The sequence below is a fragment of the Bicyclus anynana genome, chromosome 7 (assembly GCF_947172395.1).
Source record: "Bicyclus anynana chromosome 7, ilBicAnyn1.1, whole genome shotgun sequence".
Lineage (NCBI taxonomy): Eukaryota > Metazoa > Arthropoda > Insecta > Lepidoptera > Nymphalidae > Bicyclus > Bicyclus anynana.
This window is the reverse complement of record NC_069089.1, coordinates 10015711-10032004: the sequence shown is the minus strand read 5'-3', so window position 1 is coordinate 10032004 and position 16294 is coordinate 10015711. Positions and strand designations below refer to the sequence as shown.

Sequence of the window (16294 nt, the reverse complement as noted above, 5' to 3'; positions counted from 1 at the left end):
AAAAACAAAATAAGAAACTTACAATTTCTCACAAGATATTTTTCCACAATTCGATACAGTTATTTGAAAATTGACACAGTGTGATAAATTTGACTCGGTTATTTATTTATGTTTTCAGTCTAATACAGGAGTAGTTTATAACCATATAAACCACATAAAGTAATATCACATTACACTATAATAAAATTTTTCTCTATGGTCGCATTTTACAAACATATAGTATTTATTAAAAAATTGTTCGTTTTGTTCCAGGCAACACTCTCAGACCAAGATCGTTTTGCATCCATCTTCCAAATGTTGCGACGGCGGTGTTCAGACAAAGAGGAGGCCTCAACCGAGGCCGCGTGTCCGCTGTGGCCTCCGCGCTCGCCCTCCCACATATGCTGACGGGGCCTAAACTTCGCGCCTTATACAGTGTTCGCGTTGGTTCGGTAGTGACTGAGAATGATATGTGACGATGAGGCCTCAAGGAAGGCCTCCTTGTCGCCCTCCGACGTCTGTGAATGCTGGCCTCGTCGCACCTTACAGTGTTCGCGTTGGTTCGGTAGTGAGTGAGAAAGATATGTGACGATGAGGCCTCAAGGAAGGCCTCCTTGTCGCCCTCCGACGTCTGAACGCGGGCCTCGTCGCACCTTAGTGTTCGCGTTGGTTAGGTAGTGACTGAGTGATATGTGAAAAGGCGTTCAGGCCAAGAAGAGGCCTCAACGGAGGCCCTATGTCTGCTATGGTCGCCCTCTAAGATCTGTGGACACAGGTCTCGTCGCACTTTACAGTGTTTGTGTTGATTCGGTAGTGACTGAGTGATATGTGACAGTTTATAGTAATGTAGTCATAGGGGAGTGTTCACATTTAACCAAAAGTATACTGTGCATTCTTGTGTGAAGATGAAATGATCCAATAGGGTAGTTGACTTATATCAAATTGTATATAGACATTAGACAATATGATTTTTGTATAGTACACGGAATAAGGATCCAAAATATATCGATATTAATTCATAAAAGTTAAGGATTTCATAGAAAACTTAATTATTATTTTTTTCCAAAACATCAAAAACGCTGTCAATTTTGTGACATTACAATGATACTTGATGTCACTTATAAAAGTCAAACTAATAATTTTGTCAAACACTAAACCGTTTGGTTAAGGTTTAGTGTTTACGAGCTTAAGTGACGTCATGAAACAGGTAAAATATAGACCATCATGGCCGATAGAGTTTTAACTCGTATTGTTAAAAAAAAAGTATTTAAAAATTAAAATTTTTATGTCTAAAAAAAATATGATAATTTTTTTAAAACTTTTACAATCATAGTGAACAATTTAAGACCCTTTTAAAAAGTGTCAACTAGCCTATTGCCGTCGAGCATCTTATGTATTGCTATATAGCTTGCTCATACTAGGCTGATCACTTTACGTTATTTGTGAATGCTCCATAGGTGTTTTAACTTACCGCCTACTACAAACTTCTTGGTGTTCCTGAAACATAGACTTCCTTACTGCAAAGCATTATCAATCATATTATTTCATTGTATTTTAAGTACTCCTATATGTTGATTGCATTTTTAATATGCATATTGCATCGATCTCCTATTAAAAAGTGGACGCACAATCAGCAACCAAAAAACGTCCCCACTCAATGAGTGCCAAACACAACTTTGGCACTCAACTCAAGTAATCGCATTTGCAATTTCAATCTGAAACCTTAAATCCTTACGGTTGAATTTGCTCTGAATGTGGATTTTATTGAATATTGGACTATATATAAAGTAAAATTGGCCAGTTTTAAGTGTGATTTTCTACATGATTGTGCATCCTTTTATTATAAGAGGTCAATGGCATATTCTAAATTGTTAAAATCTATTTGTATGACAAACTTTTAACCTTCATAAAATGAGGTAAGTCAAGCTCTTAGTCCAAGAACAAAACACATTCATACACCACACTTTTGTAAGGTTGCCTATAAGAAATTGCTGCAAAGCGATAAGGCTGCCTTTTGTATTATATTTCTTACATATTATGATGTCTCTGTTTTCTAGTTTTTATGTGGTGTACAAATGAAGAATAAATAATAATTAATACATATGTAGTGCAATACTTGGAACAGTGTAACGTCCCATCTTGCCCTTAGACAAATACACAACTCGCATTGTGTGTAAATGTGTGTAAAAATAATTAATTTCCCTATACAAATGAATGTATGTTTCAAAAGTGCATTTTATATGTATATTATAATTTTTTATTTCCATTATCATGAAGTAGGGAAATAGGCATTGCAAATATTTATTGTTTCTTGGCTCTTATATTTCATTTCTTATACAGGCCATAACTCATTAAAGCCACCCGTCACTTTACCTCGTGTGGTTGTTACTCTGTATATATGAAATTCTATAAAATACATTTACTACTTTAACTTTGTAGCTTCACTGAATCACCTACTTCACAATTCTCAACTCACGAAACAAAGTGACTCTGCAGGCCTTAGATATAGGTGCAGGGATAGGGCCTGGTGTCTTGCATTACAGATTTTTTAAACCAGTGCAGGCTCCATTCCTCACAATAGCCTAACACATTTATATGATAATTATGTACCTATCATAATGTGGAAAAAATTAAATTTTATATCATTCGTTGTGATAAGTCGATATTTTTTATTAAGAACGATATTTTTGATCCGTCGCTTATTGGTCGACAGTATGTCATTTTGACTTCACGAAGTATGTCGTAGCACTCGTTTCGCGTGTCTTAGGCATGATAAGGTGCTGAGTGGCTTCAATGAGCTATGACTCTTAAATCTTTCTTGTCAGGCCTACAATGTGTACATATAACAAATAGACCCCTCAGTATTTTTTTCTTGTATATATGAAACTGGTTGTAATGGTTGGAGAAGTTGAAACATTCTATGAATTATTTGGTAGTGAATTTAAGTAAGTGACAATGGATGTGACATTAATGGTCGTACTGAGAGATTTTTTAGAAATTTAAAATTCCAATCTGTTTAGTATTTAGTAAATGGAAACTGGATGTTGTGCAATATTATAAGTGTTACATATCTGTTGACTGTATTTTGAAATTGTATGTCTTTTTTTTTATTTTAACAGGTTGATTGTACAAATGAGGAATTCATTGTATTTGCATACAACATCTTCTTTTTCTATGTACATAGTAGCATTTGACAGCGGTAACGCATTGTGAGTGTTAAATGATTTAGAATTCTACAGTAGGAGACGTAGGATATTGAAACATGTTTATGAAATACCCAGTTTTACACACCAATCCTTGTCTGTACACGTTACTACTACATCTAAATGAAACTATCTTTGGAAGTAGAAATACTATATTGTATGCAAAGACAACATGTTCAAATCTGCATGTGAATGTACTATTTTGTCTGTACAAAATGGTACATACCCACACCCAAAAGTAAATAATGTATAATCTAGTTTGAAAATGAGATAATAGATAAATAGGCAAACTGCATAAGGGATGTGCCTCATTAGTGTGTTGCATTGCATCGTCGTAACGGATCAACGTATTGTATGCCACACCCGCGTTGCGACGCCTCAGTGCAAGACGACACACGCACCCATTCAGTCACTAATGGCTCTAACCACAGTAAATACATACAAACAGTATTTCAACTTCATACTAGAGGACGAAGCGCAAGCTATACCTACTCACCTCGATCTCGGGGTGCGTTCGCGGTGCAGACTGTCGCGACTGTGCCACAGTGACGGTTTGACGAACGGACAGTGTTTTGTTTTTTTAACAATAACCGCGCGATTTTTTTCACCAAAAAAAAGATCAAGATATTGTGCTGTTTTTAGTTGCATTAATTCGTCAATAACGCATCTAGAGATAACTTTTTTTAAATTACATGGCAACTCTGAATGGTAAGACCTTAAAATAATTGTACTTAGTAGGTAGGTACACAATGTGTGTATTTTAATGGATAAGGTATTTGCTCTTAGCTCAAGAAAAAAAGGAGTAGTAAATACAGTGAATAGAGTAAAGGAAAGTGATCGACACGAGTGCAATAGGTAGTTATAGGCGGTTCATTTCATGAATCAAGATACGATAGGTATACGCTCGGGTTAAACACATGTTCTTTATTGAACATTTCCTATTCGATTCACAAAGTATTTTATTTGTTTATGTAAAATACTGGAGGCGGGCAGCCCTATCACATGTATCATTACGTATCGCGTGGCTGTAGGTATTTATTTCAAAGATACGGCGGAGTTGGAATACTGTTTGTATGTATTTACTATGTTCTAACTGACAGTTCGCTCGCGCGGTGCAGGGGCAGAGGGGAAAAATTAATGAATGAAGTATGCGCTTGCCCCCTAACTCGTTAGTCACTCTCCTCTTACGTCATACCCTCACCTTTGAACTACGCGGGCGAGGGCTTTTGCCTATATACTAAAGTATCACAGTTCAGTCTGGACTTTCCAAAGGTGATATAGGCTTATTCGAATAAATATTTGAATAATAATGAAACTAGCAGATTATCTCTTATTAAAGCTATGTGTTTGATATTTGCTGCTGGATACTGTGTATAGATCGTCAGAAATTTTACAAAAACTTTACATTAAACACTAAATCAACTACTTTATTATATTAACGTCCCAAACACTAGATGAAAAAAATGCAAGGATGTAAAGAAGTTTTTATAATTTGTCTTCAATTTTGGTTTTCTTAATGATTAAAATTTCTGTACAATTTGATGTTATTAACATAACTAGTTATTTACGAGTACTTATTACCAGAAGTTGTAAACTTTACAACATTCACATTTATTAAAGTAGAACGTAGATAAAAATGGATATTATATTCTGTAATTTTAAACGCAAATCTGGTATTTCAAACAAACTCAAAATTGTTGGGTATTTTTATATATTTTTTTCATTATTTTAGATTCAAATTATTAGCTTACATTTAATTAAACCTCATTAAGCAAGTTTCTTTAAAACCTATGAGTTTTTTACTCTATTTAATTCGCATTACATATCTACTTGTTTCTTAGTACAAAAAAAAATTACAATTGAAAACATTTTTCTACTATTTTTACAAAAAATACAAAAGGTAGTTTGCTAGTTACTTATGTCTGAACTACTTTAAAAAATTAGTACTTAAAAGTTACTTACAAATCCTATTTGGTTAAGATATACCTAATAATAAATTTGAGGCCAAATAACATAACAGAAGAAATAATTATTCTGCTTAAAATGTCTATAAGACTTAAAAAATATATTACGGCATCTATATATATAAAAGTATTTAAAATGAAATTTAAATTTAGGGAAATCAATTGATTAACAATAGGGAGGCGATTCTTGAGGCTGTGTTTTTTTTTTGTTTGTTTCGTGAAATGTCTTATTTGATATACAAATAAAATTTGCATTAATTTTAGGATGTATACTTTCATTAATCACGCGCAAAACGATGTTACCATTACGTAATCTTAATTTTACTTACTATATATACTTACTTTAATTATAATATTCCACAAATCAAATTAATAATAATTTATATCAATTACATAAGATCAGAGTACTCTGTTATCTTTAATGCCTACCTTATTTTTTTTTTATTTAATTTATCTTTTGCTCCATAAGTTGCAGTTACTCGTAAAACAGAGGCGTAAAGTAATTTCTGAAATCAATAATTCTTTTTTATTTATAATTTATGCATATAAATAACACATACTCCAAGTAGACGATTAAGTTAGCCATTTGGAGGTATAATTCATAGGAATTCTGTCAGAAAATATAGAACATGAGAAAGGATTCTAAACTCATGTGCATATTTTATTTAAATTAACTTTTTGTTGCTTTACTTAAACTGCATTAATATTTTTATTACATAATATATTTATTTAATGTGTTATCTAAATGGCTGTGACTTACCGACAGACAAACTTGTATAATGGCGAAGGTCGGACAGACAAACGTTCATACGTGTGGATATTTAAATGCCTACAACATTAGTAATAATAGGTCTGCATGGAAATCCCAATATATTATTTGCGATTTTTATTATAAAGAAGCCATGTTTTTTTAAATTTTACTAAAGGTATCCTTTCAATACAACGGTCCAATAGACCGGATTGCACATTAGAATTCGGAGTTCTGGTACTTTTTGATCCAGCTTTTTAATCGTAGAGGTTTGATTGACACTTGAAATGTATTGAAAATTGTAGTTAGCCTACCTCAGGGTATGGGCTAAATATTCCACCATTTATGTATATCCATTACATATTACATGACCTTACAAAATAATGGATATATCAATTCAAACTCACAAAAATCTGTATTTAACCATTTTTCATTTTTAATATTGAAATAATCAAGGCCACTATATTTTAAATAATAACAATTGTTACGGAATAACTTACACCTTTTGTTTTTTGTTATTTTTTCTTATTTTTTATTTAATTAATTAATTTTAATATTTATTTTGCCAATATTTATCACTGAAATATGCTTTTAATACCTACTTAGATTATTTTTCATTATTGTGTTTCTTTCATATTGAAGACATGCATTAATTGGTAGATAGTTAGGTACTTATTACATTTAAAACTTAGTTAAATTTATATTAATAATTATTTATTGCGTTGCGAAAAATTATTAATTAATTAGCTGCGAATTTAGGCCTACTAAATATCCGCTTGCTTATATTAAAGCTACTTTCACATTGGTGCAAAGCCGAAGTGAGGCGACAGGCGATGCAAAATGTTATGGTATATTGAACTCTATCAAGATTTATTAAAGTACAAAATTGTGCGCAGTGTCATGCCTATTATTCTGTAGATTAAATGATATTGCATTTGTGCGAATACTGCGATTTTTATCATACCAAAAAGTTCGCGACGTTGGAGGCCTGAAGGAGCGAGCAAGACCACGACATATAATCGAAGGTTTCCCTCGTTTTAAGACTAACTGGCACGTGGTTTTCTGTATACTTTATTTGGATATTTTCTTTTGAGTTCAATTGAAACGCACCAGTCGTATTTTAGATTTTAGCTAGTAAATTTTAAATAATAAATCAAAGATCCTGTCTTCGTAAGCCCTCAGTATTTAAAAGAAACATTCAAGTCGCTCTTGTAAGTTGACTTGACCGTTAGATTGCCAATTTTTCAAAATTTGTTGTGCATTTATAAACTACTTTCCTGTGGCACGAGTAAGCATTTTAAGTTTTTTTAACATCAAAAATGAATTTTACTAAAACCAAACTACTAATATCTACTGTATTGTATTTAATAATTTAGATAACCTCAGCTAGTAGTTTAGATTTAAACCTGCAATATTAAAAATGGCAATTACCTACTAAGTTTATAGATTTTAAAAGCTATTCTTAAACATGAATAGGTACTTAATAACAATATAGATACTTAATTATAACATTTGTCAATTAAATTTTGCAGTTCCCACAAATAGGGCAACTTGTGCAATCAATCTTTCTATTGGCTGAAATATGCTTAGTTGCTTTTTATTACCCGACATTCAAGAAGGGTTATTTATTAACCAATCAAAAACCTTAATTAACTAAAAGACTTATGAGATGGATAGAAATCCCAGGTCTTAGGTTCAACTCCCAGCCGCTGCACTAACTTGACTTAAAGAAGGAAAGAAATCGTGTTTAAAACAGTTATTAACAAGATGTTTTTATAAGATTAGAATATTTATGCAAATATTAATTAGCTAAGATCCCAATGCGTCGATCTTTAAGTTACTGAAGCATATATACCTATAGAAATATTATCCATTTAGAATATTTAAAGCCGAGATAGGTATATGTGTATAAAATCTTGTTATTTATTGAACTGCATTATCGTGATCGTTTTGGACTCTTGTTGTATGTTTAGATGTATTTCTCGAATATTTTGAACCTGTTGACTGTTTTGTCATGGTAATGTAGTTCGATTGGAACTTTACAAATTGTGACATTTTTAGATGGATGTGACCAAAAAATATGAAATAAAACTTTAATTAAGAATATGTGTTTTAATGTTATCACATTTGTTCTGACTATGCCACTATGTGAAATATCTTTGATTTTGTTTATACAATAAAAGGATGAATTAAAGAGATAAATAAAAAATAGCGCTGTTCTTTAAAGTTTATTGTAATCATTATCTACCTAATTATAATACGGACATTAATGAATATCAACCTAACTGACAAAATATATCTAGCTTCTTAATTTGATACCTACATTCAAAAATTTTATAACACTTAAAATACGACACGTAACTCAAATTTCAAATTATTTTTTAATAAACCGTTATAAGCCATATGTACTTATAGCTATGTAGGTTTAAAGTAGTTCTTCGCTTTTTAGAGTTTTTTACTATTTTTTTATTCACTGACAAGTGCGCATCAATGCAACTGTACCTACATAGGTACCAGTGGCAATGGATGGAATTTACATGAAGGTAAGCAGTCCCAAAGAAAAGGAAATTCATATAGCGTGATACAGACTCCGGTTTCTCATATATTTAGACACAGCACAACAATGAATATGCATGATTTTAAAGGTAACTCGGCGGGAATCTGCTTGCATGAACTCTTCGCCGCTGATAGGTACAATCGATATTTTAATTTTCAAGGCAAAAAAGTCGGATAGCCGGGGGGCGGCGAATACTGCGGTGGCTGGGCATCCTTCACTTGCACCTTTATGGGACGCTTCTCGATTGGGACCGGAGGTTGCTTCCACCTGGTAAAAACGATTGTGTTATCAATAGGGTAGTTGACTCATATCAAATTTTATATAGGTAAACAATATTAATTTCTTGTAGTACATGAAATAAGGATCCGAAATATATCGATATCAATTAATAAAAGTTAAGGATTTCTTTTAAAACTTAATTTAAATATCACATATTTTTTAAAATTTTCCAAACGTCAAAAACGCTGTCGTCCATTTTGTGACGTCACTTGATATACTAAACGTCGAACTAATTGTTGTCTAATATTTGACAAACGCTCCATTTGTACCTATGGGATTTATTGTATTATAGTGAAGTCATGAAACAGTTGAAATATAGACTGTCATGGCCGACAGGCGTTTTGACTCGTATTGTCAAAAACTCATTTAAAAACTAATATTTTCATGTAGGTAATCACGTCTCGAAAAAACATGAAAAGTTTTTTTTTTAGTCTAGTAGAATCAGAGCGATAATGAGCTATTTAAAACCATTTAAAAAAAGTGTCAACTAGCCTATTTAAGATATTATTATTAAAGCTCAGTGCATATTGGGCGTCTACTAAATTAGTGAAGAAACACTGAGCGGGTACCCGAAGTTCTAACAAGTTCGTAGCTAAAATTATTCTTCTTTTTATTATATTTTTCAGTTAGTTTTGCGGGTTATCCGCATCGTTAATAACTTTATTCCCAGTTTCAGCCCCTATTTATATTTCTATCAACCATTCGCATAGAACATAGTAGATTGGTAGGTCATACGGACTGAAACGGATATGTATGCATATTCAAACTCTCCCAGCAAGGCGTGTGGTGTTACAAGTATGTCTCCAGCCTTACCACGGCACAAGGCTCAAGTCGTGCGGCGGCTTGGGTCGCGCCCGCCGCTCGGCGCGCTCCCGCCGCAGCGTGTCAGCGTCACGCACCACCGCGCAGCACGCGCGCAGCGTGAAGTAGTAGATCAGCTCCACGCCCGACAGTAGCGAGAACCCGAGGAACAGTCCCGCTATGCCTCCGAATGATACTGTAGCAAAACGTGCCTATATAGTCTGGCAAGTTCGTTTATGACACTCCCATGATATGCGGGCGCCAGGCGTAAAGACTGCGCGAGTGTGAAATCGTGCATGCGGGGAAGTGAGGTGCATTAGTCGTGGGGTATTCATTCATCGCGACACGCGGTCCATCGGGGGTGTTACAAACAAAGTTGCCAAGCTATAGTAGTTACTTGTGCGCCAAATTTTAAAGTATTACGTTATCAACTGGCTCAATCGATTTTCGGCTCACTACTAAGCACGAGTCTCCTCTCAGAATGCGGGTTGGCAGGCTTCACACACGTAGACAATTAAGAAAATTTTCAGATATGCAGGTTTCCTCACTGTTTGAGACAAGAGATTTAATTTTTAAAAATGCACATAACTGAAAGTTGGGAGATGCATGCCCCGGACCGGATTTGAACTAAGCCCTCCGAATTGAAGGCAGCTTACCCACCTACCTAATTTTAAATGCGGAAATAGGTAGGTACCTACTTCACCACTCATGAAGGAAATTAGGTATGTTAAGTATTAGAAAAATACCGAAGAAAGTAAATATACAATGGAAATAACAGATATATTGTTTGTGCCAGAATTAACTTATTAAGATATTGACTTTTTTTCAAGTTAATTTGATAGTCTATTGTTAAGCTATAAGCTTCATAAAGCCAAAGTACAAGTAAGATAGGTACATATTTATGGGCGATTTCATAACAAGCTTACTCTTATTAGTTTACAACACAGAACATTTAAATGTAAGTATGAATAATTTACAAGACAAAAGTATGAAAGGGATCAAGATCAATCGGATGGAAAATTACTATTTTAGCTAGTTGTTAACCCTAAATTGTATTTAGTTTGTTAGCAAGTACCTACTTGTATGTAATGATATAAAGGCTTATTTTACTTTATTTTATTTTATAAATCATTTAGTCATTTAGTAAAAATTTAAAAAACCACAAACCTAAAAGGTCGACCCAACCAAAAAGCACTTCGCGTTTGTACCTCACCATGGGCCAAGAAACGAATTCTGTCTCGAGGGAATTGGTCTGTGTGGGTGCCTTGTTGGTACTGCAAAAAAATATTAAATTACGAAAGCAGTAATTTTATTTATAAATTTTGGCAAAAAATATTGGGAACTTGTTTAAATTTACAAATATTTTTTTCTCGTGACTTTCTCCGCGTTTTTTAACAAATACCGCATACATTTTTAGAATAATAGTGAGACAAAGGATAGCCTGTGTTAATCCAGGTTATACTCTACATTCAATCCAAGTGTTTTAGCTAAATCGGTTCAGTAATTGTTGTGTAAAGGAGTAACAAATATACGCAAACAAATGTCTTCATAATATCAGTTTCATATTTTTTATTTTGGTCAAATTGGTGGTTGAAAATAATTCGTTGACGTACCAAAGTGTAGGTAAGTATTAATTCAGAATGGGCCAACTTCAAAGGCGATTTAATAAATTCGAAAGAATAATTCACATTCAGTGTAAACGCTACTAGTTTCTTGATAGAGTTGATAAGTATCTAAGTAATTGAATGTCGAAATAGCGATATATGCTTACTCGATGTCAGTCAGTTTTTCAACCTCATACACGGTATGGGAACATCCTAATTCACACGCGCAGCCACTCACGTCTGTAATGGCCGCCACATGCTTGGCTATACATTCGAGTTCCTGCACCGTACAATGCTTGTAGCCTTCTGCAATATTTACAAGCAAATCGTTAATTACCACGGAAGAAACAAAGTGGTATCTATTTCTATAGCACTTTGTATCGTCCATGGTAATGATAAAAATGGGTTAATCAAAATAATCCAATGAAAATTGGAACACAAAAGCAAATGACAGACAGATAGAGGAGATGGAAAAATGTAAGAGGTTTCACCGATAGTGGGATCTATAATGTCTAATAATTTGGCTTATAAGGTTCATTACAGAAAAAATAATGAATCTTATAAATAAAATAACAATATCAAAATACTTGAATCTTGCTCACGAGATCACCGCTACATGTGGGATGTTGAATCAACTATTATTGTTCCGATAGTCATTTCAGGCAATGGTCTTATAGCGAATAGCTTCGACCAACACCTTAAAAAGGTTTCGCTTAACTGCTAGTTGAAGGGTCGGATACAGAAGGCAGTGATTCTTGAGACGGCGCGTATTGTAAGGAGATTTCTCACTCGGGAGCCCTGACCATCGCTTGCTTGTGACTAAAATGTCCCGCACCGGGAGGGTTGATTTTTATTTATACCTTTTTAATAGTGTTTTGTATTAGCATTGTTAAAAATTAAAAAAGGACAAATAAATTAATATAGTACAAAGATTTAAAAAATATTAGGTAGGTATACTTTTTGAAACGGGTACACCGTACCACTATACATCCGAAAGAGCATAGATAATGGATTTTTTTAATGATGTTATTATGATCATAACATGCCTATTATTTATGTGCCTACTTACAAAAAATGGTATTACGACAATTTCTAATTTCCACTATCATGGAATTATTTAGATAATAACTACAATAGAACATACTTATGAGAGGATAAAAATGTGGTACACATTTGCAAAAAGACCGACACCGCCGCATCCGACACTGTCGCATGCACGCCGTGTAAGTGTAAATCTTAGATGTTTCCAGTTTCTGTTCATCAGCGAAGATGCAGCGTCGCTGGCGAATGGAGAGTTGGCGCGCATCCTCCGTCGTATACGTGTGTTTGACGGAGAAGGAAACTTTTTCCACTCGACCATCCCAAGAGAGCTGAGCATTCTGTTCTAAACCCGCCATTTCTTCCGTAGAATGTATGTACACCTAAAACATATTATTCTAAATTTAACCCTCATATGAAATGGGTGAAAAAGACGGATAGGAGAAGAATGCATGCGAACGAAATGCGCATGTTGAGATGTGTGGTGTGACAATAATTGTTAAACTAAGAGACAGTCTGAAAGTGGTGCTAGTGACAGAAATATTAAGGAGTAAATGTTTACTTTGTTATAGATCTAATGCAAAGGGAGGGATGATGAAGGAGGAATGGGATAGTACATATTACCCACAAAAGAAGTGGAAGGCGAAAGAATAAGTACTTAGTTGGAGTGTGTGGATACCTGGAGAGATGGTAGAAGCTAATGAAAGAGACTGACATATTTTGTCGACCTTACTTGAGCGAGTTAAGATGATGACAATGATGATGAGGAAATAGGAATAAATAATTTTGTATATGTATAAACGTACATCAATAGTTGTATAATTGCGGAACGAATTGTACATGAAGGACCACTTCGCGTCGGTTTCGTGAATGAACGCTTCCGTAAAGAGATCGGTTTGGGCTTGCCTGGGAAAGATCTATTATTAAAATCAAGGTTAAATAAAATTCAAATGCATGTATTACAAGTAGACTTGGTTAATACTTTTCAAAGGTCAGGTTAGTCTATTTGTGACTCTAACATTGGTTCGGAAGGCAGAGTTTGCTCAGAAGAGCCAGCAACAAACTTAACACCTTGATTTTTTAAAAGAAGTTGCTACTAATGATGTTATACAGTTTAACATTTTATGTTTACTCCTTACCAAGGCCACGAACGTTCAGCATGTCGCGAATTGAAACCGTAACAAAATCCCATCTCAGTGAACACCGGCACCAGCAAAGCGCAACACTCCTCGGGATCTCCTTTCCATTCACAGTCGTAGAACGATGTTTCACAGTGTCGTACAATCTTAAAAGAGGAGATTTAAAAAAAGTATTGGAATAATCAAAAACATTACGATAGTAATTATTCGCGAAAAACTGACGAATTCATGCGACAACGTCACCCAGATCCTAAAACCGGGGCATCTCCAGGAAATGTTGACGCTATACAACTTTCAGATGCGATAATTTCGCATCGTACGTGTCGCAATCGTAAGTGCAATGTAATTAAATAGCTTATATGAATTGTACTTTCAAATCACTTACGCTGAAAACTGCTTCTTTCGGCTTCACTAAAACCTCCACCTGGCTGTGTGCCATTATATCATGGTCACTTGCGAATTCCGAAGCTCGTCTAGCAATTGATTCATAACTGAGGTTCGCCAACCACCGCAGCATATCTGCTGCCTTAGACGGTTGATTGGATCCCCATGTTCTAAATAACAATAAATTGATATTTATCAAAAGACACGATCAACATGAGCCCGAACTAGATATATTTAACAACAAGATTTCATTTGGACATATTTTCGTATAATTTAATTTTAATTATGTAGGTATATTTAAATGTCAATCTTAATTGTATTTATTTTATTAGTAACAATTATAACATTGTAAGTAAATAATATTACTTAAACAGTGCTTTATAAAATTGTAAAATTTGCACACATGTTAATGGTAATACACTGTGACTAATTATACTTGTAAAACACCATTTGTATACGTGTATTAGGCAAATAAAATTTCATTTCATTTCATTTCAGATTGCATGCTTGGATGAGGCTAAAAATGCATGGCTAACTGAATCAAATCATTTCCCGACCAGACCAAAAACACAAAGGGCTTGGGTCACTATAATATCAGCTTCAACGTTGAATTCTCTGCTTGAAGTCACATCTGGCAGGGACCGGGCGAGGCTTCTGGCATCTTCTAAACCAGAGTCAGGCCATTGGCTCCATGCTTATCCATCACCTAATACTGGCACTTTAATAGACCCAGAATCATTTCGCAATTCAACGCGGGAATGCTGCCTGCGTGATGGGCACCCTACCAAGGGCGGCAAATTTTGATAAATATTTTTAGTTATTAGTTTTAATTTTAATTTATTTTAATTTTGTAGTTGTAGTTATAATAATATTTCATTATATTTTATTTTTATAATAAGTTAAGCCTATTTAAGTATTATCTTTAACAACAGTTCTGTGGCTATTCTTTGTGACTTGTGAAGCTTGCCTAGCAACTCCATCATCAGTATTCCATGGTGGGTACCTACTATTATTATTATTTATCTATTACATTGTCGCAGAAAATATGCATTATACCACACACTTGTGTACTTATTTGTGTAAAATCTTTTACTTGTGTTAAATTCTTAGACCATTTCTTTTTAATGGTCTGAGGTTAAATTCGAGTCTAATGTCAAGAAGTGTTGTGTTTCTAGCTTTCAAGGCTAATTTTTACACAAATCTATAACAGGGCAAAAAAACAAAAGCTTGTATAATGCAGAAGTGTTAATACGGTTTCTTCCAAGAGTATTAGGTAAAGGTATTTACTTGTTAATGTATTCATGAAGCAACTCGTCATCCACTGGATTATGATCACATAAGGTTACAGCAGGAAAAGGAACGTCCCAGTTATGAAAATCTGTATCCAAGCCTACGAAAATATTATCGTTTTTATTTAGAAACTTTAGAGACAGTAGGTTTTATTTATAACACTGCACTTAAGGTAGATACAGTGTCATATAGAATATAAAATATTACAAAAGAAATAAATAATTAAATTATTTACAACACTAATCTAATTGGAAAATACTAATGATACTCGCCTGTAATCGTCGGATTAGTCTGAAACTTCTCCCACAAACTTACAATAATAATACACGTAGCAACAGCCCCGATGGCCACAAAACTGAACCACATAAACCTGCGATCGTGAATACAAAAAAAATAGATTAAAAAAAACAAAAACTCCAATACATTTTCAACAACAACAGCAGCAAACTGCCTTAATCGGTGACAGAACTAGCACAATTTTTGCGCAAATGATCAGCCATTGCCACTTTTCCACGAGGGCATGATTTGTATAGTTATTAGGTTTTGTTAGCTTCAGATTCTTATTGTATTCTATTTCAATAAACGACACAAAATATCAAAAAATTACACACTTCTCACAAAAAGGACGTTCTTTTTCCGCGATGTATCGCACGCCATGCAAAGTGGAATTGTTAAAAAATTCAGTTGTTTGATGTCGCAAACTGGTCGCAAATAACGATATCGCTCCATCGTCAAGAGATTTGTCTTTTGGCTTTGGGTTTTCCGGAATCCAACTCTTCCGATTTCTGAAGCCTGGGCCATATTTGGGCAGGCCTTGGGGATGCACTCTCATTATAGGTATCTCTTGGTTATGTTATGTTGATACGAGTTCTACATCATTAATGTCAGAATGGTATACTGTTGACTGGGTTAGCTACTAGCTAATAGTTAGTACGGTCGATATCCATTGTATCACGCAAAGTTTTATAGATTAGAATCAGATATCGACCACATAATTGTCATATACGAAATAACACCTGAAATCTTTTTGTAACCGTTCTTACACAAGTATCTGTGTGTAATAGGTAGGTACTTGTAATAAATAGTTATTCCACTTCTACTTCGGAAAGACGGTTTAGATTAGAATATACTTAGTAGTAAGTTGATATCGCAAACGCAACATTTGATGAATAACCACTCACTGATAACCACACACTGTAATTTAAAAACACGCCTGTCACTTGCCTCTTGACACGCGTAGTGTAGGGTCCTATATTAAAGCACTTTAAACCCTTAAAAATATGGATAGAGATCCGGCGATAGATGAGA

General features: G+C 34.2%; 2 protein-coding genes across 2 annotated transcripts in view; one reads left to right on the top strand and one right to left on the bottom strand.

The window, feature by feature from the left end:
• LOC112055655 (polyamine-transporting ATPase 13A3) overlaps positions 1-7998 on the top strand; it is a 27592-nt gene extending 19594 nt beyond the window's left edge. Inside the window, exon 20 of the mRNA XM_024095846.2 lies at positions 253-7998. Within this exon, the coding sequence (XP_023951614.1) occupies positions 253-387 (135 nt within the window). The 3' untranslated portion in view covers positions 388-7998. The remainder of the gene's footprint in view (positions 1-252) is intronic.
• LOC112055654 (sodium channel protein Nach) lies at positions 7165-16267 on the bottom strand. Its single transcript, XM_024095845.2, has 11 exons — positions 15598-16267; positions 15259-15356; positions 14984-15086; positions 13698-13866; positions 13313-13458; positions 12980-13079; positions 12280-12556; positions 11303-11441; positions 10699-10805; positions 9544-9727; positions 7165-8718 (listed from the first exon to the last, which is right to left on the bottom strand). The coding sequence occupies exons 1-11, from the start codon at positions 15816-15818 to the stop codon at positions 8607-8609; spliced, it is 1656 nt and encodes a 551-aa protein (XP_023951613.1). The 5' UTR covers positions 15819-16267; the 3' UTR covers positions 7165-8606.
• Between the last annotated feature and the right edge of the window lie 27 nt (positions 16268-16294).

Excerpts from the sequence above, each read along its gene's own strand:
- LOC112055654 (XM_024095845.2), bottom strand. The coding sequence starts at position 15,818 with ATGAGAGTGCATCCCCAAGGCCTGCCCAAATATGGCCCAGGCTTCAGA. Across the intron at positions 15,087-15,258 it reads GACTAATCCGACGATTACAG|GCTTGGATACAGATTTTCAT; the intron begins GCGAGTATCATT and ends ATATTTTCGTAG. Across the intron at positions 11,442-12,279 it reads ACATTTTTATCCTCTCATAA|AAGGCTACAAGCATTGTACG; the intron begins GTATGTTCTATT and ends TAAATATTGCAG.